This window comes from Stegostoma tigrinum, chromosome 1 (genome assembly GCF_030684315.1).
Source record: "Stegostoma tigrinum isolate sSteTig4 chromosome 1, sSteTig4.hap1, whole genome shotgun sequence".
NCBI classification, from domain to species: Eukaryota; Metazoa; Chordata; class Chondrichthyes; order Orectolobiformes; family Stegostomatidae; genus Stegostoma; species Stegostoma tigrinum.
The window spans coordinates 177,463,264-177,488,388 of record NC_081354.1 but is presented as its reverse complement, the minus strand read 5'-3'; the positions used below and the strand labels follow the sequence as shown (position 1 = coordinate 177,488,388).

The following is a 25,125-nucleotide window of genomic DNA, read 5'->3' as shown; positions in this document are numbered from 1 at the left end:
GTATGAGGGGTAAAAGCAAAAAGTTGGTGTTATGTAATGTTGCTGCTAGTGCAGGCACTATGAGCCAAATGGCCTCTGTGTGTGCCATTAAAACTGCTGTGATTCTGGGCTAGATATTCGGGCTTTCAAAATGTTTCTAGCTTTAGGAAGTGGCGGTGTTGGCGTTGTTTTACTGAGTATACCTCTGATAATAGACTTCATTTTGTAAATAAGGCCAGGTCTGGATATGAGCAATTTTCTTCACCACACTTCGAATTCCTGCTCCAGAGTTGTCCTTTTGGTCATGTTGCTTTAGGCAAAACAAGCATAATATTATTGTCATTCGCAAGGGCAAGTAAAATTGCTAGTGATACCAATGGTAATGTTAACGTGAACTGGCTAAGTTATTAAATAAGCAACAGGAAGTATATTAACCCAAAATGGTGAGCATTAAATTTGTTTGAAATTGTTCTCAGGAAGGGTCACCGGACCTGAAACATTAACTCTGATTTTTTCTTCACAGATGCTGCCAGACCTGCTGATCTTTTCCAGCAACTTTGTTTTTATTCCTTTGTTCGAAATTGTTACGGTCAGAATGCAGTGCCTGTGGGTGTGGTGAAAGATAGTTCATTCAAGCCATTCAAAAGAAAATTGGATGGGTATCTCAAAAAAAAAAAAAAGACCCTACGTGGTTACAGGTTGAAGATGGGGAAGGTCTGTATTCACCAAGGAAGAGGACATGAATGATTGTACAATCAGGGAGGGGTATGTTGATATTAAGAAGGTGGTGGTGTTTGGTGCCTTGCTAAACATTAAGGCAGCTCAGTTCCCATGGCTGATGGGCTTTATCCCAGGATACTGAGGGAGGTAAGGGAAGAGATTGCAAGAGCCTTGGCAGAGATCTTTATATCACGTTTAGCTATATGCGAGGTCCCAGAACTCTGGAGAATGGCCAATGTTATGCCTTTGTTTAAGAAAGGCAAGCGGGATAATCCAGGCAATTTTCATCCGATGAGCTTTACGTCAGTGGTAGGGAAATTATTGGAGAAGATTATTCGGGACAGAGCTTAGTCATATTTGGAAAATAATGAACTTAATGGAAATAGTCAACCTGGCTTTATGCAGGGGAGGTTTTGTCTCTCAAATTTGATCGCCCCATCATCAAAAAACCGAAAGGTGCTCAAGTGTAGGGCAGTCGATGTTATCTAGCTAGACTCTATGAAAGCATTTAACAAGGTCCCTGTTGGTAGGCTGGTTCAGAAGATTGAGTCACAGATCTACAGAGTTGGTACGTTGGATACAAAATCGCCTTGGTCATAGAGAAGTGAGAGGTCTGCATATTAGATTAGCTGGTGACACAAAACCTTTTCTTTGAATTCATTCACAGGATGACAGCATTGCTGATTAGGCAGTACTTATTCCCCATCGCAAATTTCCCAGAGTCAAAAGTTGTGCATATTAGGTAGATTGGCCTTGCTTAAGTTGCCCGTAGTGTCTAGGGATGTACAGCCTTGGTGGATTAACCGTGGGAAATGCAGGGTTACGGGGATAGGGAAGGCGAATGGGTCTGGGTGGTGTGCTGTTCTGAGGATCGGTGTGCACTTGATGGCCCAACTGGCCTGCTTCCACACTGGAGGGATTCTCTGATTCTAAACATTCAAACCCACCAACCCATCTGTACAAACTAAGTTAATGAAGCAAATTTACACCAGTGGGTTTGGTATTGCAGAGAGATGATGATTTATTAGGTGACTGGACATAATTTGACTGTATGTCCTACTTTACAAGCTTTGTTTATACATTTACTTAATGGTGAGATCCTGGACAGTGTTGCTGAACAAAGAAACCTTGGAGTTCAGGTTTATAATGCCTTGAAAATTGAGCCCCAGGTGGACAGGATAGTGGGGAAGGTGTTTGGTATGCTTGCCTTTATTGGTCAGTGCATTGGGAGTTGGGAGGTCATGTTGCGGCTGTACAGGACATTGATTAGGCCACTTTTGGAATACTGCATTCAAATATGGTCTTCCGCCTATAGAAAGGATGTTGTGAACCTTGTATAAGTTTATAAAATCATGAGGGGGATGGATAAGGTGATTTGCCAAGGTCTTTTCTAAGGGGTAGGGGAATCCAAAACTAGTGGGCATAGGTTTTAGGTGAGAGGAGAAATATTTGAAAGGGACCTGAAAGGCACCCTTTATATGCAGATGGTGGTACATGCATGGAATTAGCTGCCAGAGGAAGTGGTGGAGTCTGGTACAACTGCAGCATGTAAAAGGCATCTGGATGGGTACCTGATTAGGAAGGGTTTAGAGGGATATGGGCCAAATGCTGGCTAATGGGACTAGATTAATTTAGATAAGGTGTAGAGCTAGATGGACACAGCAGGCCAAGCAGCATCAGAGGAACAGGAAAGCTGACGTTTCAGATCTGGACCCTTCTTCAGATTCTCCAGTATCAGCAGTTCCCACTGTCTCTAGATTAATTTAGGATGTCTGGTCAGTATGGACGAGTTGGACCAAAGGGTCTGTCTCTATGCTGTACAGCTGTGTGACTCCAGTTTTGTGTGTGCAAGATATTTTAGTATTGTTCGTTGGACAGCTGTCTTCTCCCCAATGAAATGACCTCGTGTTCCAGAAAAACTCAGTGATCAGTGGTGTTCAATGTAACTTTATTTTGATAAGAACTTGATATCGTGCCAAAAGGCTATAACTTTTTTTAAAAAGTTTTCGACTTCAATCCAGATATGTCAGTTATGTAAAGATCAATAGTTTTCAATCTAATTTGTCTGCTCTCCTAACCTCCAGCACCAGTTTTAAAGTGTTCTTTGATGAAATAAGTTTTGTTTTCTTCTGTTGCAGAGTATCCCTAAACCCATTGCATTAGAGCCGTGCTTTGGCAATAAAGCAGCTATTCTCTCAATATTTGTACGATTACCAAGAGGAGTAGGAGGAATACCACCACCGGGACAGTCAGGTCAGTGACAATCCTGTGCTTATCTTGATTAAAAAACTGAAAGAATTGCATTTGTTGGAAGTCAGAAACAAAAACAGAAATTGCTAGAAAATCTCAGCGTGTCCTTTGCCTCAATTTTTCTTCCCAAATTAAATCTCCTCTGAAAAGCAGACATATTTAAAATCTTGTCGTGTGAAACAATTTACCATAGCCTGAAATGTGACAGAAAGAGTCCACCAAGAGCAGATTATATTCCAACAAAGACTATTTTAAGAATTAAACCAATTTATATTTTTTCAAACAGCTATTTTGGGCATTTTAAAATGTAAATCCTGTTTTCCATTTCCGATGCATAGAAATGTAAGTACAGAAATATGGGGCAGCACGGTGACTTAGTGGTGAGCACTGTTGCCTCACGGCACCAGGGGTCAATTTTAACCTTGGGCAACTGCTTGAATAGAGTATGTACATTCTCCCTGTGTCATGCTTTCTGCAGGGTGCTGCAGCTTCTCAGCACAAAGATGTGTGCTCTAGGTGAGTTTGCCATGGTAAATGTGGAGGTTGTGGGGATAGATGCAGGTCTGGGGCAGGGTATTCTGTTCTTCAGAGGGTTGGTGCAGACTCGATTGGCCCAATGACCCCTCATATGTCGTCATGTGATTCCATGAAATAGGCCACCAAGCCAATGTCTCTATCCTTCACTTGAATTCCAAATCCATTTCCCATCCACTCACCATTTATATCAAGTTAAAGTAAAAAGAAGGTGCAGAACTGTTGACTAACTGAAGAAAAACATTTTCTGCATTCAGCGTCTATTGACTCTGTTTGAAGGAAATCTTGTTTCCAGCTGCAAGGGTGGTAAGTCTGTCAGAAGATATTCAGAGTAGGAGACCTGGTGCCTCACCACCTCCATTTATGTCTGTGGTAGGTACCCAGTGTGTGGGAAATCAGACATAGCTGCATCTTAGATGACTTTACACTAGCCCCCTCATTAGTTGTCACCAACGATGTTACAGCTTTTGAGGCACTAAATTTGTTTTGTTTTGTCTTGTCTGTAGGTCTTGCTGTAGCCAGTGCATTAATTGACATTTCCCAGCAAAAGTCAATGGATCACAAAGAGAAGTCTGGAGCCATGCGGAATAGAAAACACCTTCCACCTGCACAACCGGGCACCTGCATTTGACAGTTCAAAACCTCATTTTGTCAATCTCTGAAGGATTTTTTTTTTAAACTTAGCTTGCGGTGCCAGTCCACTTCCATTCTGAGATTGTGGCCGAAAAAGACGAAAACCATTTTGAGAAATCCGTATCTCTTCATCTTGTCCCTCTGCATGTGTGAGATTTGCTCGCTGAAGATTATGTACTAGTGTCTATGTTTCCAAGACGGAGATTCTCATCATGTAATGTCCTTTTTACTTTGCATTCACTTTGTGAAATCCCATTCAAGGTCACACTGTCCAGAGAAAGAGGAAGCGATGATCAAAAGCAATATCTGTTTTATACACCTTTTTATTGATCCCATAGGGATGTCAGGTGATGGAGGGCCAGAGGGAACTTTATAAAATTGATTATATATGTTATGAGAAAAGTGCTGAAATTAAAAGCATGTGAGATTACATGCTTTTGACCATTGTAACAGATTATAGCTCTATTGTTAGTACTCGGATGTAAGTATGGTCTGCCTCAAGTCGCCAGGGATGCCAGTTTTGTTGGTTTGTTTCAGAATGACTCTAGATCATATCTATACAGGGTCATTTAAAACATACCTCAGCTTGTATCTAAAGAAATAGTCATTCAGAATTGCTCCTACTCAATTTTAATTACATCCAGGAACCTTTTAAGAATGCTAGAGAACAAACTTATTCTTAAGTAACACTAGTTGCTGACAATTTTTCTTTTTTATGTCCAGGTTAACAGTTACCCATATGCTTTTTCATTCTATCAAAAATTTGGTAGGCAACACTAAACTGGAGGCAAGGTGATCTGCATTGTTCTGATAAAGGAACCCTTGGCAATGAATTTTGTAATTTCATTGTAAAAAATGGTAGTTAGTTAAAACCTGGGAGCAATAGAAATGTGCTGTTTAGATTTGACACTTGATCCTTGTGAAGCTGCCTCGCTCCAACATGAAGGAACAGCTCATCTATGAAGTGGTTAGCAGTCTGGGGAAACTTGATCAAAAATAATTCAGTCAAATTTGCACATAACGCTTTCATGAGAAACAAAACTAAGTGGCTATGGTCAGCAGTAATTATCCACTTACCACAATAATTTGATGGATTGGTTTGCTTTGTGATTTATATGCTCTGTACAATACATCACATATTTAATGCTCCCTACCAGCCACTTGGAACCAAAAAGAATAAAACAAAGAACTGTGGATGCTGGAGGTCTGAAACAAACCAAACAGAATTTTCTGCAGAAACTCAACAGGTCTGGCAGCATCTGTGGAGAGAAAACAAAGTTAGTGTTTTGAGTCTGAAGAGTCACTGATCTCAAAATGTTATCTCTGTTTTCTCTCTACACACGCTGCCAGACCTGTTGAGTTTCTCCAGCAATTTCTGGCTTTGCACAGAATATTGTTCTCTGCTATTCTCAAAACTGCTCCTTTTTATGAATGTTAAAAAATACTGCCACACTGGCTGAAAGCCTTGATATATATACACTGGAGTGGTCTTGTGCTAGTTGAGCATGAGATCTGAGAGCTTACTTAGTTTTTGATATTGAAGGTTGTTGCTTGCAACAGAACCACTTGGTCAATTTTGCTGAGCCAGTAATGTAATTACATATTAAAGAAGTGGAAATGATGGGCATTTGGATGACAAATTGAGAATGCTGTAAACATGAAAATTCATCCAACATCTGTTCAGCGCAGAGGTCAGTGTTTCAAGCATGGTTCTGCAGAACCGAGCATCACTTCAGCTTATCAATAATGCCAAAACCATGATTAAAAATTAATATCATCGGTATAACCTTTCAGCAAAAACAGTTACGACATTGACTTACACCGAAGATGGTTATCTTTGATTTCACCTTCAAATGTTGAACTGCCTGCAATGAGCTTCCAAAAATTCCTGACATTGTAAAAGAAAAATAATTTCAGAATTCACAGCATTCGCAACAATCTGGAAATCATTTTGGTTTTACCTGCTGAACTCTGTATTGCAATTGACTAATCTAAAAGCCAACATTGCTACATGTAATCAATTATTCCAAATCTATTCCAATTATCAGAAATTTAAACTGGTGCTGATTTAATTTTTGGGATTCTAGCAACCCAGAAATATGATTATTATTGCTACTGATTACTACCTAATGGAGTGGAACAAAGAAGTGCAGGGGCTCATTTTAAAAGTAAGGACTTTAAAAGTGAGCGCAGGAAATTTGACCAGTTACAAAATGGTTATGTGAAGGAATCTGAGTAATTTTTTTAGCAGTGTACTCGTATCATTCAGTTCAGGGCCTGTGCCTAAACCTCGCACTCCAGAAATTAATGAACATTGTAGAAACTTGAATTTTTGGCATTTGGGAAAACCAATTTGTCATTTAAATTTGCACCTCTTTATTCTCATTGGGTGAGGACAGGACATTTTGGGGTACTACATGCTTCAGTTGACCATGTTAAATTGCATTGTTGTTAAAGTTAGTAGTAATTTACTTGAATTCAATTTAGACAGCCACATTGCATCACTACAACTGCTGAAATTGGTGGTTTCAAAGCACGAGTGAAAATATAATTTGGAATCTAAATGCTACCTTAAAAGTTAACTGTAATAACCTGAGAAAATAGATGCTGTCAGGTCTAAAGCTCCTATCTGTTTATGAAAAGGACTTTTTATATTTGCACCAACTGGATTTAGCTGGTCAGGTGATATACTCCTTTTTTGGCCTTTAGTTTGGAGTTGGTATTACTTTTACATTCATTACATTTTAAATTTTTGGGACATGTTTATATTAAGTCTTTGAAAGTTAATGTACTGAGATCATGAGCATTCATTGATAGCAAGCTTTAGGGCTGGAAGGAAGGTAGTGAAGGCTTCTTCTAAACCAAAACACAGGCTTTTGTTTGAACAATTATTCTCTAATAAATATTTATTTATTAAGGAATGAAAGCTAGTTGAATTTATTTCTTATCAAGCAGAAGCAGTTGACTTATTTTTCTTTTCTCTTCATAAGACTGTAAATTACTTTTTAAATTATAATCTGAGCTTTTGTAGCCTTTTGTTTTTCGCCTTTATATTTTCTTTCCAAAAGGAGCAGCAACTTTTATTTTCTTGCCATTAGTCACGGTGCGGGGGGCGGAGGGCGGCAAGGCAACTGCATACTGGCTGGCTGAACTAGTTGACAAGCTTATTTCTGTCTTAAGCAAAGTAGGATCACCAGCAATTCCCCCCTCCTCCTCATCCCTGTGCACAGTTCTGCTCAATGCTAATCCATAGATGGGACTGGGAACCACGTTTAGCCACTTGGCTTGAGTCCAAAATTGAGACAAATGTTTATGTTTTATTGTTCTTTCATAGGTTATTTCCATTACTAGTGTCTGATCCTGAAACACCCTACGTTTTCGTGTGCGTACAATGAAGGTGAATTATTTTCTCCTCGGCTGTGCAGGCTTTGAATTATGTAGAATTGACAAATGCTGGCAGATGAAAGAAGGGCCAGAAATCAGTCCTTTGATTGTACCTTTGCAATTCCTGTCTATGGGAATCAGTCTGCCTTCCTTAATGCTCTGCCTGGTCTAAATCCCACATTAATACTTTTATTTCTTCATTCAGACTTTACTGCAGTAATGACAGCCTGTATGGCAATTATCTTGTTTTTGTAATGTCACTCTGGTTACCGTTCAGCTGGCTATGTTAAGCTTTACCTTTGATAATGTAAATATAACTCAAGTACTGATACTATGCTTTTGCAGTTTCCACATGAAATGAATGAATGCTTTTTCAACGTTTCTATCCAGGCGTGGTTCCACTTTCTTCGATGCTAGACGTCCATTGCCTGAAAGCTAAAACAATGTTTATTTAATGTCCAAATGTTTAGAAGCAACAATTCAGAAAGCATTTACTAAGAAGGGAGATGAGTATTTCCCCTTTTTAAATGAAAAATTAATTAGGCTGCTAAATGCCTGTCATATTGTTGTCCCCACCACTGATAAACACATTGGTCTTTCAGTCATTTGTCATTTATGGAACCTTGATATATGTACATCCTGTGTTAACTACTTGAACAGCATACGGTTGATTGTATGCACCTCGGTATGCCTTGAGGCTGTGCTGAAGTGCAGGTTTGTTTTTGACTAGTAAACATGAGTCATAGAGCCCAATATAGGAGACCCCTCCAAACCAAGGTTTTTGACTAGATAAGGATTGATGGAGATTTTGTTTTATTGCTGTTGGCTGATTTTTGAGGTGGTATTGGTGCCTTTACCCATCCACTGCATATCGTTGATTCGTGCTTTTCTGTCAACAGTTAACCTCAATGACCATTGTTGAAACCTGTTTCTAACCTAGAGATTGTTCTTTGCCTATGCTGACATGTAATTGCTGCTGATTCCTTTCTTATTCATAACTTTAAATAATCAAACTTTAAAATAATTGTTCCACTAATCAAAAGAGAGTTGGGCTTCCATGAGAGAGTAGGCAGAGTTGATGTTTGATCCAACTGGCTGTTGGAAGAAGCTGAAATTAACCACAGTGAAAGTTTCTTTGGAAGACAGAATGACATTGCTTTCGCTTCATGGCTGCATTAGACAAACCTTTCCTGGGCATGTTGCCTATTGATTTTATTTTTCTTTTCCTCCAATCTCTATTTTATACAACTAATGAGACTAATCTTCATTTGACATCTGGACTATTGACTTATTGGCATACATTATCTTTTACCCTTGGCATATTTTGCCTGATCTCAACCATTTTGAGTTTTACATTCTGTACAGGCCAATGAAAAGGGTGTGTTACCTTGAGCTAGTTAGTATTGGTGGGTAACCCAGTTTTTGAATTTTCTATAAATAATCATGCTATTCAACATTTTTTTCACCACATTTGTTCAGTCAAATGTAAAGTAAATCAGGGTTAGTACATGATCTATCTTTGGTAGAACTGTATATCAAGAACATATTGCACAACTTGTTAATCTTGTGACATGTTTTACCCTTCAGTTTGTCACTTGTGCTTCCTTTTCCAGTTCTATTAGAGACGTTTCAATCTTACTGCACTCCCTTATAACTAAAACCTACAGATCACCTTCAGATTAATAATTGAGCATTGCAATTGGAATGGCTATTGCACTGTTGAACTGGGAGGTTTTTTTGGGAATGCATAATAGAGTGTGATTATCAAATTGAAAATGAATACTTCAGTCTTCTTGGAAGGGGAGTGCAGAGTTTGGTCTTTGGTAATAAGTTTAAAACATTCTAATTAGCTGTTGCAATCAAGTAAAATTAGTGAAGTTTTATTTTAATGACTAATTTGGATCAAACCTTCAAATCAGAGCATGAAATAGTAACAGATAGAGCTGGAAACTTGTGTTTGTCTCAAATTGTTTTGGAAGTCATTAAGTTATGTATGGGGAAACTTGTTTTAACACAGAAGAATGCGAAGCCAGTTGTATATTGCGAAGTGTTTCAGACAGCAAGTGATGTGAAAAATTGCTGCGTTGCCAGGTTTATCATGTTGCAAAAAATGTGGAAGCAGTGATTTTGTTCACATTATTTTCAATGAGAGGGATATAAAATCTATAAGAATTAACGGTTCTTTGCAGAAAACAACATTGGTGATTGCACTGTTGAGAAGTAACTTTGGACTTTAGTAACTGTGTCTTACATTACAAACATGCAGTAAGTCTATCAGCATGTGAGTAGAAACAAAATTAACTAAATGGGGGTTCGTAATCTCCCTTCATTGCTTCCAGATGCTAATGGACTTATTGAGTATTCCCATAATCTTTTGTCGTTTATTTCAGGAATTGATCATATGCTGTATTGAATGCTTCCTCTCAAAAATCATTTTCATTTTCATCTCATTGTCAAGAGGGTAGCAATATTAGTCTCTTGAAAACAAGCTTAAACTATGATGAGGTGGAGGTAAAGGAAAATCTTGGGATGTGGTTAAATTCTAGTGAAACCACTGCAAAAAGGCTGAAAGATAATGCTCTGTGAACAGCATGTGAAGTGGCCATAGAGTGCCATTTAATGTGCACAATTTTTTAAAAAATGTGCATGCATTGTCTTTTAGAAGATAGCTAACTTACATAATTGCTGAATTTAGTCAAATGGGCTGTCTGATGGGGGAGAAAAACAACTGGAATAACATTCTGGAGCCACGTGGACTTGTGCATTTAATTGATCTGGTCTTTGTTGATACAAATCAAATACTGTTTCGGATAGTTACAGCTAAAATAGCTGTGTATAGTAAAAGGAGATGCATAAATTTTTTGTTTGAATAAGAAAGTGATCAATTAATACAAATACTAAACCTGTCCTTGGAACTAATATTTTTGGAATCCAGAAAGAGGATAACTGAGCAATTTAAATAGGCACCTTTTTCTGGAAAAGGAGTTGATATTTTGGAAATTATTTGCATAACTTGCCAATTGTTTCTAACACTGCATTGCAAAAATAAAGAAAGTCACTGACATCCGAGGGATCAAGCATTACAACAAGTATTTAGAATCCCAAAATGGAATTGGATTTTATCATTGGTTTGGAGATTGAATTCCACAATTCTTGTTTTACTGTAAAACAGAAATCTTACAATCCCTGTTGGTTTTGCTATTCCAGTGTTGATGGTAAACCCTTCATGATTACTGTTTGCCAGAAGAGTGCTAAATCCCTTGCTCTCATCTCCTTCCCTCCCAACTCTGTAAATATGCCCTAACTTCTCAGATGTGTACAGCAGAACATCTGTACTTGAAGACAAGACAGTGTGGACTGCAGGTCAGGCAGCATCAGCAGAGCAGTTTCAGGTTGGGTGGCCTGCTGTGTTCTCCAGCTCCACACTGTTGTCTCTGACTCAAGCATCTGCAGTTCTTGCTCTGTTTGTACGTGAAACCTTGGGACCAGATGCTTAATAGTCTTGTCCTGATGTATCATTTCCCTGATCACTGAATATGTGTTGATCCTGAACCATGAGCTGTGGAAACGCACACTGCATCAGATAAGCTAATGGCTAATTTTTCTGTGAAGTCTTGACATGCCGCTTCCAGAATGTTCTTCCTGTACTCTTACTTCCATGTGCATAAAATTAGTAGTTTGTTAATATGTATAATTTAGCATCGATTGCACTGGTATGTAAATATTGAGTAAGTATTGTAAACTGTTTTACTCCGAGGGGGATTGTTGAGGGGTAACATTTAGGATTGCACTTTTTCATATAATTTTTTGTATTGTAAAATAACAGCTAATTTAATGGTTGAAATTTGAATTGAAATAGAAATAATGAAGAACTTCAAAGTGGGGGAAAATTACTGTAATACACATGTAAATAAAGGATGAAATTTCACTGAAATAAATCTATTTCCAGTTGTGATAGTCTAAATTATGAAGGTGCTTTCATATTTTACAGTGTGATTACACTCATGATAATTTATTTGACTTTGCCGTTCTTTGCGCCATCCTGAGATTTTGAAAAGTTCTGTGTTAATGCAAATTCTTTCTTTGTTGTCCATTGCCACAAAAGCTTAATGTTTTAAATGGTAAAGAAGCAAATTCAGTTCAGCTTTAGTTTTATCACATCTACAGATGTTGCTTCAGGAAGGTCTATTGGGCTTGTACTATCAAATTGCAAAGTTTGGGTTCTTCTATTAAAGTGACTATCCTCATCTCCATGAAGGATTTCTGAAAAGCTGGTTAGAACAGACTTGTTACGAGTTTTCAGACTGAAATTGAGTTTACTTTTGAAAAAGGAGAAGTAGGGATAATTGCAGACTTGCAGCCAAAGGAGTTGGAGAGTGTGATAAATTGGATTGTTCTTTCAAAGCGTCCAGTCAGGGCATGACGGACTTGCCTCATTCTCTTCATTAGGTTCCTATGATCCATGGGAAATTAGGGTCTTAACTTGGTCAAACCCAGGTTCAGTTTGAGTTCCTTACTCATTTATAATAATTCTACTGCAGGCTTGCAGCACTGATTAGAAGAAAACCAGAAGAAAATCTTTATCTTCTTAACCAAGTGCTGCCCTTTTAACCATTCTTGAAACAAGACTCAGCTGATTGGTCAGATTTACTGATGTCTGTTGCGCTTTCTAAGTATCATGGATCACAAAACATGACTCAGTGTGCTGATTAGGTCAGGATGGCCAGCTAGGAGGAAAAATGGCTAGCTGTAACCCTGGATGGTAACTAATGTTTCTAATAGTTCCCTTACATCAGCAACCTGAATTAGAATTAAACCAAAGATGAAAATCTGGCCAAACAAAACCTTGTTGTAAGAGCGGAGGGGATTCAAAGCGTTAGCTAGAGATGCAATATCAAGCGAGATAGTAACAGTGTGCCATGAGATTAGGAAGGTGAAACAACAGCAGTGCAGTGAATTAGTAGAAATGTTGCATCATAATTAGAGCATTAACGGGAATTAATAGAATGATTTATTTGTTGCTACGTTCAGGGAAATATTCTTCTTCTTGATCTAATTTTGAGCAGAGACAAATATATAAAGTAGAACTAAGTTAATTAAACACAATGGCCAAGCAACAAATAATACGAAACAATATACAAAAACATGGTTAGAGCTCAAGAATGTTTACTGAAGAGATTCTTCTTTAGCTACATCCTTGGCGATTGCCTTTCCTTTCACAGCTCTTAGCCAACTCCCATAAAACAGCTGTAAAATGCTTTCCTCTTTTATTTAGGAGACAAAAGACTGTAATTTATGATTAGCATACAGACTGGGTTTTTCCATTAGCCTAAGAAATAAAAGTTCATGACATTTATATGACCCAAAATAATCTTGTACCTTACTAAGGTTACTCTAAACCAGTGTCAGTGAATGACCAGTTGGTGTGAAGTTAGCTCAGTGCTTGGGGAGCATTCTTTGAAGTGAAGTTTGAAATAACATGTTACGCCTGGGACCTGTTTCATGAATTTAAGAAAATCTGGTCTGCTGAAAGGAGATGGATGAGCCAGTTCAGTGAGAGGTGATGGATTCCACAGTATTAGCCAACTAATAGCTGTGTGACAGACTTGGATACTGCTTGTACTCAATTCATATGAGAACAGTCAGGCCTAGAGCAGTTGCCTTTCTGAGGCCTTGGAATTATGTTTGAGTGAGACATACTCTTAATGTGTTAAGAGTACACATTTTGGTTTCCAGCCTAAAATCCAGCTCGGGATCCCATTTAGTACCCTTGCTGCTCAAGTTGATGTTTAGTTATTGCAGTGTACAAATTGGTTAGTCAAATCTGTGCAGTACGGTATTCAGAAATGAGCAAGCTGGCTCTGACCTTGTTTTTAAAAAATGTAAGGCAACTTGTGCATTTTTTTTTCCAAATTGTAAAATGTTGTACGACTGAGAAATCCTGCTTTTCATCACTTTGATCAGTTTGCCTGAATTGATCTCATAGCTCATGGTGGATTTAGATGTTGTAGAATTTTGTGGCTAAATTTTGGAGGATATCCAGGATGTGCACTCCAGCTCCAAGAATCAGTATAATTTTAAAGAAGTCTGAGCCTTTGCAAAGTTGTTCCTGTTAAACGCAGAGATGGCACAATTCTTCATTTATATTAGTCAATGGATCAATCTTCCCTACTATTTACACTGAACAGCATGAAGATGCTGAATTTTACACTGCTGTGGTCTGCAGAAAGTTAGATGCCCTTTTAATGACATTGTAACTCTTGACTAAAGGGTGACTGTGGCACAATGGATAGTATCCCTGTCTCTGAGCCAAACTCCAGTTTCATGTCCCACTCCCTGATAAACATAACTTGTAAATGCTTCCAACGTAGTTTGATGGCAGGTGCTAAGAACACCTGATGCCTTCCTATATTTTAATGCCTCATTTGAAATTGAATTCACAGAATTTACACTTCAATTTCAGTCCTTTTCCATTTATCTTCTAATCCTTGAATCAGAGGTGAAAAATTAATTCTGAGATGCTCAGTTTTTTTTTGACCGCTCCCACATACTTAATTTCCTCCTCTGTACAACAATCAACTCATTTTAAGCAAATTGTGATAAAATTAAAATACATTAATCTACAAGGGCAAATCTGGCTTTATAAAGGATGTCCTTATATGCCTATTAAGGTGTTTCAATGAATGCTGTAAAATCTCTTTTATACAGACACTGCATTACTTATGAATTGAGGTGTGAGATGGATTTGCATAGTGCAAGAGAAAACTTGACTCTGCAGTATTTATCAACCCTTCCCTTCAAATTAAAGACATTCTGAACTTGGATGACAACTAGGTTCCCATGTGTTAAACATCCAGTAGTGTCCATCCAAGCACTTGCAATGAAAGACCCTCTGACCAGCTCCTACTTTACAACTAACCGCATTGCTCTCTATACCAGTCAAGTGAAAGCCTCCACTTTGTTGCAGCCAAAGCCATTTTTTTTTCCAATTGATCTGTTGCAAAGCCACAAAAGAAGCACTCCCAGATATTGGAAGCAATAGCAAAATGTTATCTGATTAGAAATTCTTTGTCTGGTAATTAGCTGGTGATTTTTCTTTCTTGGGAATAGATAAATTCACTTTGGAATCAAGATGATGAGATGATTGAAGTTATGAACTATAAAAACACTTTGATAATTTGCACCTCTTACAGCTGAGCTGTAATATTCCAGGACTCTTGGATGGACCCTGACTTATTGATGGATTCTGAAGAAAATTTTGTCTGAACAAGAATTGTGGCGAGTTAAACATGGTGGAAGTCTGTTTGCATTGGACACCCACTAAACTAAACTTCATTATATTTATTCTTAGCTTCATCATCTTCCAGTTACAAATTACAAAGATATTGATAATTTAAGACATTGCAGTCTGTGGCCACAGTGGGTTTTTACTTCATTTCCTTTGTCTCAATTGGGTAATGTGAAAAATGCAAGAATTATGCAACCCAGATACTGCATGTATGTGATAGCATCTTTTAAGTGAAATTAACTATTAATAATCTGCTATGTTGAATTACTAACATCTCCTAATCTGGAAATTGCCTGAATCAGCAATTAACTTCTATGTGACCTCAGGATTTGTAGAACTTCATGCCAAAAAGTAAGGGGGTTGGGGAAGGAAATCAAGGAAAAATACAGAAGAGGACTTTTGGCCCCTTGGGTCTACGTTGACCTATCGACACTAATCACACTTCCCAGCACTTGGCCTATAAGGTCAAATGTTATGGTATTTCAAGCACTCATCCACATACCTTTCTAAAGGTACTAGTTTCCTGTCAGGCAGTGTGTTCTAGACTCCATCACGCCCTGGGTGAACATCTTCCTTCTCACCGCTGCTAGAACACCTCTCGTGTCTTAAAAAAAATGCCCCGTTGTTATTTATACCGACAATTAAGTTGTTTTCACGCCCCTCCTAATCTTTTATACCTCAATCAGGTCCTCCCCATAACCTTTGCTCCAAAGAAAACTACCACAGCCTGATTCTAGAGATAATGGGAACTGCAGATGCTGGAGAATTCCAAGATAATAAAATGTGAGGCTGGATGAACACAGCAGGCCAAGCAGCATCTCAGGAGCACAAAAGCTGACGTTTCGGGCCTAGACCCTTCATCAGAGAGGGGGATGGGGAGAGGGAACTGGAATAAATAGGGAGAGAGGGGGAGGCGGACCGAAGATGGAGAGTAAAGAAGATAGGTGGAGAGAGTATAGGTGGGGAGGTAGGGAGGGGATAGGTCAGTCCAGGGAAGACGGACAGGTCAAGGAGGTGGGATGAGGTTAGTAGGTAGATGGGGGTGCGGCTTGGGGTGAGAGGAAGAACCGGTTAGGGAGGCAGAGACAGGTTGGACTGGTTTTGGGATGCAGTGGGTGGGGGGGAAGAGCTGGGCTGGTTGTGTGGTGCAGTGGGGGGAGGGGACGAACTGGGCTGGTTTAGGGATGCAGTAGGGGAAGGGGAGATTTTGAAACTAGTGAAGTCCATATTGATACCATATGGCTGCAGGGTTCCCAGGTGGAATATGAGTTGCTGTTCCTGCAACCTTCGGGTGGCATCATTGTGGCAGTGCAGGAGGCCCATGATGGACATGTCATCTAAAGAAATGGGAGGGGGAGTGGAAATGGTTTGCGACTGGGAGGTGCAGTTGTTTGTTGCGAACTGAGCGGAGGTGTTCTGCAAAGTGGTCCCCAAGCCTCCGCTTGGTTTCCCCATTGTAGAGGAAGCCGCACCGGGTACAGTGGATGCAGTATACCACATTGGCAGATGTGCAGGTGAACCTCTGCTTAATGTGGAATGTCATCTTGGGGCCTGGGATAGGGGTGAGGGAGGAGGTGTGGGGGCAAGTGTAGCATTTCCTGCGGTTGCAGGGGAAGGTGCCGGGTGTGGTGGGGTTGGAGGGCAGTGTGGAGCGAACAAGGGAGTCAGAGAGAGAGTGGTCTCTCCGGAAAGCAGACAGGGGAGGGGATGGAAAAATGTCTTGGGTGGTGGGGTTGGATTGTAAATGGCGGAAGTGTCGGAGGATGATGCGTTGTATCCGGAGGTTGGTAGGGTGGTGTGTGAGAACGAGGGGGATCCTCAGGGCGGTTGTGGCGGGGGCGGGGTGTGAGGGATGTGTTGCGGGAAATACGGGAGACGCGGTCAAGGGCGTTCTCGATCACTGTGGGGGGAAAGTTGCAGTCCTTAAAGAACTTGGACATCTGGGATGTGCGGGAGTGGAATGTCTTATCGTGGGAGCAGATGCGGCGGAGGTGGAGGAATTGGGAATAGGGGATGGAATTTTTGCAGGAGGGTGGGTGGGAGGAGGTGTATTCTAGGTAGCTGTGGGAGTCGGTGGGCTTGAAATGGACATCAGTTACAAGCTGGTTGCCTGAGATGGAGACTGAGAGGTCCAGGAAGGTGAGGGATGTGCTGGAGATGGCCCAGGTGAACTGAAGGTTGGGGTGGAAGGTGTTGGTGAAGTGGATGAACTGTTCGAGCTCCTCTGGGGAGCAAGAGGCGGCGCCGATACAGTCATCAATGTACCGGAGGAAGAGGTGGGGTTTGGGGCCTGTGTAGGTGCGGAAGAGGGACTGTTCCACGTAACCTACAAAGAGGCAGGCATAGCTGGGGCCCATGCGGGTGCCCATGGCCACCCCCTTAGTCTGTAGGAAGTGGGAGGAGTCAAAAGAGAAGTTGTTGAGTGTGAGGACGAGTTCAGCTAGGCGGATGAGAGTGTCGGTGGAGGGGGACTGGTCGGGCCTGCGGGACAGGAAGAAGCGGAGGGCCTTGAGGCCATCTGCATGCGGAATGCAGGTGTACAGGGATTGGACGTCCATGGTGAATATGAGGTGTTGGGGGCCAGGGAATTGGAAGTCCTGGAGGAGGTGGAGGGTGTGGGTGGTGTCACGGACGTAGGTGGGGAGTTCCTGGACCAAAGGGGAGAAAATGGAGTCCAGATAGGTAGAGATGAGTTCGGTGGGGCAGGAGCAGGCTGAGACGATAGGTCGACCAGGGCAGGCAGGTTTGTGGATTTTGGGAAGGAGATATAAACGGGCCGTGCGGGGTTGGGGAACAATGAGGTTGGAGGTTGTGGGTGGGAGGTCCCTTGAGGTGATGAGGTCGTGACCAGCCCAGTTCGTCCCCTCCCCCCACTGCACCACACAACCAGCCCAGCTCTTCCCCCCCCACCCACTGCATCCCAAAACCAGTCCAATCTGTCTCTGCCTCCCTAACCGGTTCTATCTCTCACCCATCCCTTCCTCCCACCCCAAGCCGCACCCCCATCTACCTACTAACCTCATCCCACCTCCTTGACCTGTCCGTCTTCCCTGGACTGACCTATCCCCTCCCTACCTCCCCACCTATACTCTCTCCACCTATCTTCTTTACTCTCCATCTTCGGTCCGCCTCCTCCTCTCTCCCTATTTATTCCAGTTTCCTCTCCCCATCCCCCTCTCTGATGAAGGGTCTAGGCCCGAAACGTCAGCTTTTGTGCTCCTGAGATGCTGCTTGCCCTGCTGTGTTCATCCAGCCTCACGTTTTACAGCCTGATTCTATCCAGCCTCTCTTCGTCAGTAAAATGCTCCATCCCAGACAACATCCCAGTGATCAGAGATAATGGGAACTGCAGAAGCTGGAGAATCCGAGATAACAAAGTGTGGAGCTGGATGAACACAGCAGGCCAAGCAGCATCTTAGGAGCGCAAAAGCTGACGTTTCGGGCCTGGACCCTTTCTGATGAAGGGTCCAGGCCCGAAACGTCAGCTTTTGCGCTCCTAAGATGCTGCTTGGCTTGCTGTGTTCATTCAGCTCCACACTTTGTTCTCTCAACATCCCAGTGAATCTCCTTTCCAACGTCCAGGGCAATCACATCTTCTGAAAGTGACGTGACCAGAACCTCGCACAGTACTCCAGCTAGATACATTCTCTCCACAGCAAAGGATATGCGTTAGATGGCATGGAATTGCTGTCTGCGTAAAAGACCATGTTAGCTAAATTTTTGGGGGTACTGGTGAAATCATATTTATTCAACATATAAACTGTTTCATAGAATTGAGGTTCTGTAATTGGTTAATTATGTGGCTGTGTATTGCAGCATGTAACTACTAGTTACTCAACCAAACCAATTTTTGATATGATAGGTGTCAAATGTATTGTTAAACAGAGAAATATGTATAATAAACCATTTGACACATCTGCAACCACCTGAGGTTTAGTTAATGATGATCGAAATTGGTTGCTTTCATCACCTGTCGCAGTTGAGGCGGGATGGCTGTTTCTCCCTAGCTTTGTGGTAAGTGATTTCTCATTAGACTGAGCTATCTGTGTATCAATGAGTGTCAATCATCTCAAGCACTGGAGTCAGTTTGTGCATCAATCTGCATGTTCAGAAATACTTCAGTCAGCAGTTTGGTTCTTAATAAATGCTTTTAAATAACTGCCTGACATTAGACTCTTAGTTAATGTTGGTTCTGATCTGGTTGGGGACAGGTCTTTCCATGTATACACCAACAACACCCTTAAGACCAAACTGCTATGTGCAGTCTGCCAATGGATTTAAACTCGAAATATAAAAATACTTAAATTTGAAAATCTCAATATATTGGCAGTATGTGATAATGGGAACTGCAGATGCTGGAGAATCCAAGATAATAAAATGTGAGGCTGGATGAACACAGGCCAAGCAGCATCTCAGGAGCACAAAAGCTGACGTTTTGGGCCTAGACCCTTCATCAGAGAGGGGGATGGGGTGAGGGTTCTGGAATAAATAGGGAGAAGAGGGGGAGGCGGACCAAAGATGGAGAGAAAAGAAGATAGGTGGAGAGGAGGGGATAGGTCAGTCCAGGGAAGACAGACAGGTCAAGGAGGTGGGATGAGGTTAGTAGGTAGGAGGTGGAGGTGCGGCTTGGGGTGGGAGGAAGGGATGGGTGAGAGGAAGAACAGGTTAGGGAGGCAGAGACAGGTTGGACTGGTTTTGGGATGCAGTGGATGGAGGGGAAGAGCTGGGCTGGTTGTGTGGTGCAGTGGGGGGAGGGGACGAACTGGGATGGTATTGGGATGCGGTGAGGGTAGGGGAGATTTTGAAGCTGGTGAAGTCCACATTGATTACCATTGGGCTGCAGGGTTCCCAAGCGGAATATGAGTTGCTGTTCCTGCAACCTTCAGGTGGCATCATTGTGGCACTGCAGGAGGCCCATGATGGACATGTCATCTAAAGAATGGGAGGGGGAGTGGAAATGGTTTGCGACTGGGAGGTGCAGTTGTTTATTGCGAACCGAGCGGAGGTGTTCTGCAAAGCAGTCCCCAAACCTCCGCTTGGTTTCCCCAATGTAGAGGAAGCCACACCAGGTACAATGGATGCAGTATACCACATTGGCAGATGTGCAGGTGAACCTCAGCTTAATATGGAAAGTCATCTTGGGGCCTGGGATAGAGGTGAGGGAGGAGGTGTGGGGGCAAGTGTAGCATTTCCTGCGGTTGCAAGGGAAGGTGCTGGGTGTGGTGGGGTGTGATACAATGTTGGCATTTATTTCAAGAGGACTAAAACATAAAAGAGGGGTGTACTTCTGAGGCTTTAAAAGGCTCTGGTCAGACCACATTTCAGAGTATTGTGAGCAGGAAGGATATATTGGCCCTGGATCAGGTCTAGAGGTGCTTCACGAGAACAATCCCAGAAATGAATGGCTTAACAAATGATGACTCTGGGTCTATACTCAATTTAGAATGATGAGGAGGGAACTAATTGAAACTTACAGAATTCTGAATGGCCTGGATAGAGTAGATGTTAGGAAAATGTTTCCATTAGCGGGGAGACTAGGACTCGAGGGCACAGCCTTAGACTAAACAGAATGCCCTTTAGAACAGAGATAAGGAGAGTGGTGAATCTATGGAATTCATTGCCACAGAAGGCTGTGGAGGCTGGGTCATTACGTATATTTAAATCGGAGATGGATACGTGCTTGAGTGTCAAGAAGATCAAAGGTTATGGGGAGAAAGTGGGACAATGGGGTTGAGGACCTTATCAGGTGTGATTGAATGGTGCAGATTCGATGAGCTGAATGGCCTAATTTCTGCCCCTATTTCTTATGGTCTTATAAATATGTTTTGGTCTTTATTTCCTCATCAAGATGTCATTTTTAAGACAGTAACATTCTGGGATATAATCAGATTATTCTTCTGTGTATACTTTTTGACACAACTGCCTCATTTTTTTAATCTTGTAATTCAACTAACCTTTTTAAGTGAAAGATATCCATTTTGCCCTCCACCATTCTTGTTTTTTTTTATAACATAGTTTCTAATAATTAAATATCAACATCTTTTTGTTTCTTATTCCTTGAACTTTGACTTTGTATCAGAGTCAGGAAAATCCCGGGATATACTTCCTGTCACATCTCAGTTGCCTGATTTTCCACTGGCTTTTCAACCATAATAGGCATTACTCCCATCTGTGATCCAGCTATATCATTCCCAAAGATAAACTGTTGCCCGCAACTGAGAATTTCTCTGTTACTCCTGCCATCACTTCACCATGATTCACCAGCTTCTCCAACCACTTTTATGTAAAACACTACTCTTCTCACCTTGAATTCCACATATTAGAGTCACAGACCCTATGGTCCAACCAGTCCCTGCCGAACATAATCCCAAATTAAACTAGTCCGATCTGCCTGCTCCTGGCAGATGCTTTCCAAACCTTTCCTATTATGTACTTATCGAAGTATTTTTTAAAAGCTGTAACTGTGTCCGCATCCAACACTTGGTTAGGAAGTTCAATCTGCACTTGAACTACCCTCTGAGCAAAAAATGTTCCCCTCGTGTCTTTTTTAAAAATCTCTCTCCTCTCACCCAAAAATATTCCTCCTAGTCCTGAAATCCCCCATCCTAGGGACAAGATCCCTATCATTAATCCTGTCCATACCCTTCATGATTTTATAAACTTCGATGAGATCACCTCGCAACCTCCTAAGATCCAGTGAATGAAGTCCCAGCCTACCAATACTCCTTCTGGAGTACATTTCTCCTTACCGCTCACCAAAGATTGACTTGCTCTTGTATCTCTTACGATTTTCACTTCTTTGTCTACTCTTCTTGATACACAAGTAAACCTTAGTCACACAGGTGAATTCTTTAAAGAGGTCTGGTACTTTCTTATTAAGCAAGCCCTGACCAGGCTGTACATTCTTTTCAGCTCTTTAGCTTTCACTGGGATCTCCTTTTACTGCTTTAATAAATCCCATTGACTTATCCTGTTTTACCACATCTGTATTCCCAGTATTTTTCTTGAACCACCATCACTGCAACTTCATGCGTTCTACTTTATTACAGTGGAAACACCTGAGCTTTTTTACTTCTCCTGCCCTCTCATGGATTTTTTTTTAAAAACTTGTGGTAAACTAACTTCAATGAGATCTCATTTTCTTCTGCTATCCGAGGATTTCTCTCTTCCCCAATTTCTATCTCTCTGAGTCAAACTTTGACTTCTGAATTAACTCAATTGTTTGCCATTTCTGCTGTTAATCTTGCTGGTTTAACTGTCTGCCCTTCCTCACGTTCTCACTACTACGGAAAGTGAATTTTTGAACTCCTCCAAAATAACAGTCTCTCAAAGAGCATTATATGTCAGATCTATTTTGAATACCCTTATCAACCTATCAAAATTATTTTGTTTGACCAGGTTCCCTCCTTTGATTCCTAAGATGTTGTCTTTAGGATTCTTTTACTAGTCCGTATGCACTAAAGATGTCTTTTTCACCTCACCGTATTTCCCAGATAACTCCTGTGGTAGTGTTGCAAATACCTTATTAGCTCTACCTACCAATTTTGTTTGAGCCAACAATACCCACATGGTCACCAACTTTTCCATTTGTTTAGCCATTTTCTCAAACAAAAGGCTTCTTCATCCATTTTCATCGAACTTTAATGTTTGGACATATTTAAACAGGATTCTCAGCAGGTTTTTGGCTACAATTTGTTTGCTTCTCATCACTGACCTCATCAACTCTCTTACTTTCTACACCCTGCCATTTTAAGTCAACTTTCCTCTTTCTTTGCCAATTTCTGAAGTACAAAACTTCTCGCATTCTTCCTTTCCTTTCTCTTTCTCCCTCTCATCTGCTGGGGCCTTCCCCCCTCCTTTTTCTTCTAATTTTAATCATGATTCAAACTGTTTCATTTCCATTTATTTGCCTTTTACCTCACTATTGCTTCAAATTCAAATTGCTTTATTTGCAATTGAATTTTAGCCATTTCCAATTTTCTGAATGCATTCCCGGCAATGGTCAATGCTGAGCTATCGATGTAATTATCTCCTTTTTCCTCAGAGACACAGGTAACTTCAACTTCAGCTTGCTTGCCAGTTCTGATCATTTTGCCCTACCCGCTTTCTGTAAAATACCTGAAGTGACTTCTTCCACCATCACGAAATTCCTCGGGACTGAAAGAGCTATTATCACACAAGGCAATCTCTATTAAAGCCAAATGAGTGCAACATGCAAAAAAAACACCAACTCTCACCACTCACTGTCTTTGAGTCAAACAATCCGAAACCTGACTTGAAAGTATAGCTTTTGATCCATGACAAGAGTCCCCATTTTGTTAGTGGCCAGGCCACCATGCCCCACACAAAGTGAAATATATCAAAGACATAGCCCAGACCCTAACTTACATCATTTTTAAGGCAAGTGTAAGGTGTTTTGTTCCAGGAATGTTTCAATAGGTTATGTTACTTCGGGTTAGAATAAAGGATATTTTGCTTAAACCCAACATTAAAATGCAAACAAAAGAAAGAAGAATTTGTATAACCCTATTGGAAAACTTAACAGAATAATATATTATTGAACTACTAAACAGAAACTGTTTCAATACAGTATCATCTCATAAACACACCCTTGGCAAAGGGAGATGCAGTAAAATAGATTACCTGACCTGATTCTAGCAGCAGAGAGAGAGATCCCAAGCTTTTAGCTGTAGAAGAGAGATGTATAACAGCTTCCACAGCCAAATTCAAAACCCAACAACTGCTAAAAGTGAAATTAATACCCTGGTTCTGTGTGAATCTGATTCCACCCATTCATACTGCTGCTTTTGTTGTGACTCTAAACGAAAAAAATGATAGTTTGTAACCAATGGCTCAAAACATCTCTTCAATGAAAAGGACAAAATAGACCTCTTAAAGCCATAGTATTGTCACACTCTATGTCAATTCTTCATGGTGGTGGACGTGTCTGACTTATAGCTCAGTGAAAGTTTGAAGTGTTTCCCTAAGACTCTTACATGGATATGATCTCCAATGCATGGCCCACCTTGTGTTTCCTTCGAGTAAGACCTAGTAGGTTCAATGCTGGACAGGTTTTGAATTTGCTAAACTAACAGCAAGCAGACTGGCAGCTTTACAGCCAAGTGTTTAGCAGCTTCTGTGTGTTTTCTGGGGAAATTAATGAGTAGTGACAAAGTGAGAGCTTGTAACAAAAGATCTGAGTCCCTTGGGAGCCTGCTAGTATTTGGTGGTTGTACCATGCAGTTAGTAGGCAGCGCTAATTGTTTGTGTTATTGATGCACTTCGGTTGACAGCAAAACTCTATGAAAATAGCTGACTGGTCCCAAGGGTACTCTGCTTACTTTTCCCCATCCAAAAGGTATCACATCCCCGTGGCGGTGTCCTGCATCAGTAAGTAACTCACTGAAATAGGCAGAGTCAGTTTCCCTGGGCTTTTGAATCATGATGAGCATAGTCAGTGCCCTTGGGTTACTACAGTACCTGAACAATCAACATAAAAGCCTGCATAACCATCCTCAATAAGAAGTCACTGAGCACAACTGCCTGGAGTACAAAGGACTGAATGTTACATTATGTTAATATAAAACACATGTACAATGCCAGTGGAAATCGGAAACTCAGTTCGCATGCACAAACCACATTATTAAGGCTGAGGACCAACTGAAAAATTCAAAACTGAGATCAGATATTTCTACAGTTAAGATAATAACAGATGTGCAACAAAGACAGGCAAATGGAGTCTGGATTTCCTACTTTCTACAAACTAAGGGGGTGGCCATGGGCACCTGCATGAGCCCAAGCAATGCCTGCCCTTTCGTAGGATACAAGAAACAATCTCTTTTCTGCTGTTACACTGGCACCATCCCCCACCACATTGATAACTGTATCAGTGCTGCCTTGTGCTCCCATGAGCAGGTTGAACAGTTAGTCAACTTTGCTGAGACCTTTCACCCCAACCTCAAATTCACCGGGAACATCGCTGACACCTCCCTCCTCTTCCTTGGCCTCTCTGTCTCCATATTTGGTAACTGCCTCAACACCGGCATCTATTAGAAGCCCACCAACACCCACAGTTAGCTGGACTACACCTCTTCTCATGCACCGTCCTGCAAGAATGCAATCCCTGATTCTCAATTCCTACACTTCTGACCCCAAGATGAAGCATTCCACTCCCAGACATCCTAGATGTCCTCTTATTTCAAGGACTGCAACATCCCCCCCACCCGCTTCCTAAGATCAAAAATGACCTCAACGGCATCTCTTGCATTTCCCACACTTCTGCCCTCAAATTCTCTCGTGCCCCCCCCCCCCCCCAACAAAAATAAAGACAGAGACTC

General features: G+C 41.2%; 1 protein-coding gene across 1 annotated transcript in view; it reads left to right on the top strand.

Moving 5' to 3' along the window:
- Positions 1-11,413, top strand: part of atrn (attractin) — a 361,852-nt gene extending 350,439 nt beyond the window's left edge. Inside the window, exons 28-29 of the mRNA XM_059650378.1 lie at positions 2,838-2,952; positions 3,990-11,413. Coding sequence (XP_059506361.1) covers positions 2,838-2,952; positions 3,990-4,114 — 240 coding nt within the window. The 3' untranslated portion in view covers positions 4,115-11,413. The remainder of the gene's footprint in view (positions 1-2,837; positions 2,953-3,989) is intronic.
- The last annotated feature ends 13,712 nt before the right edge of the window (positions 11,414-25,125 follow it).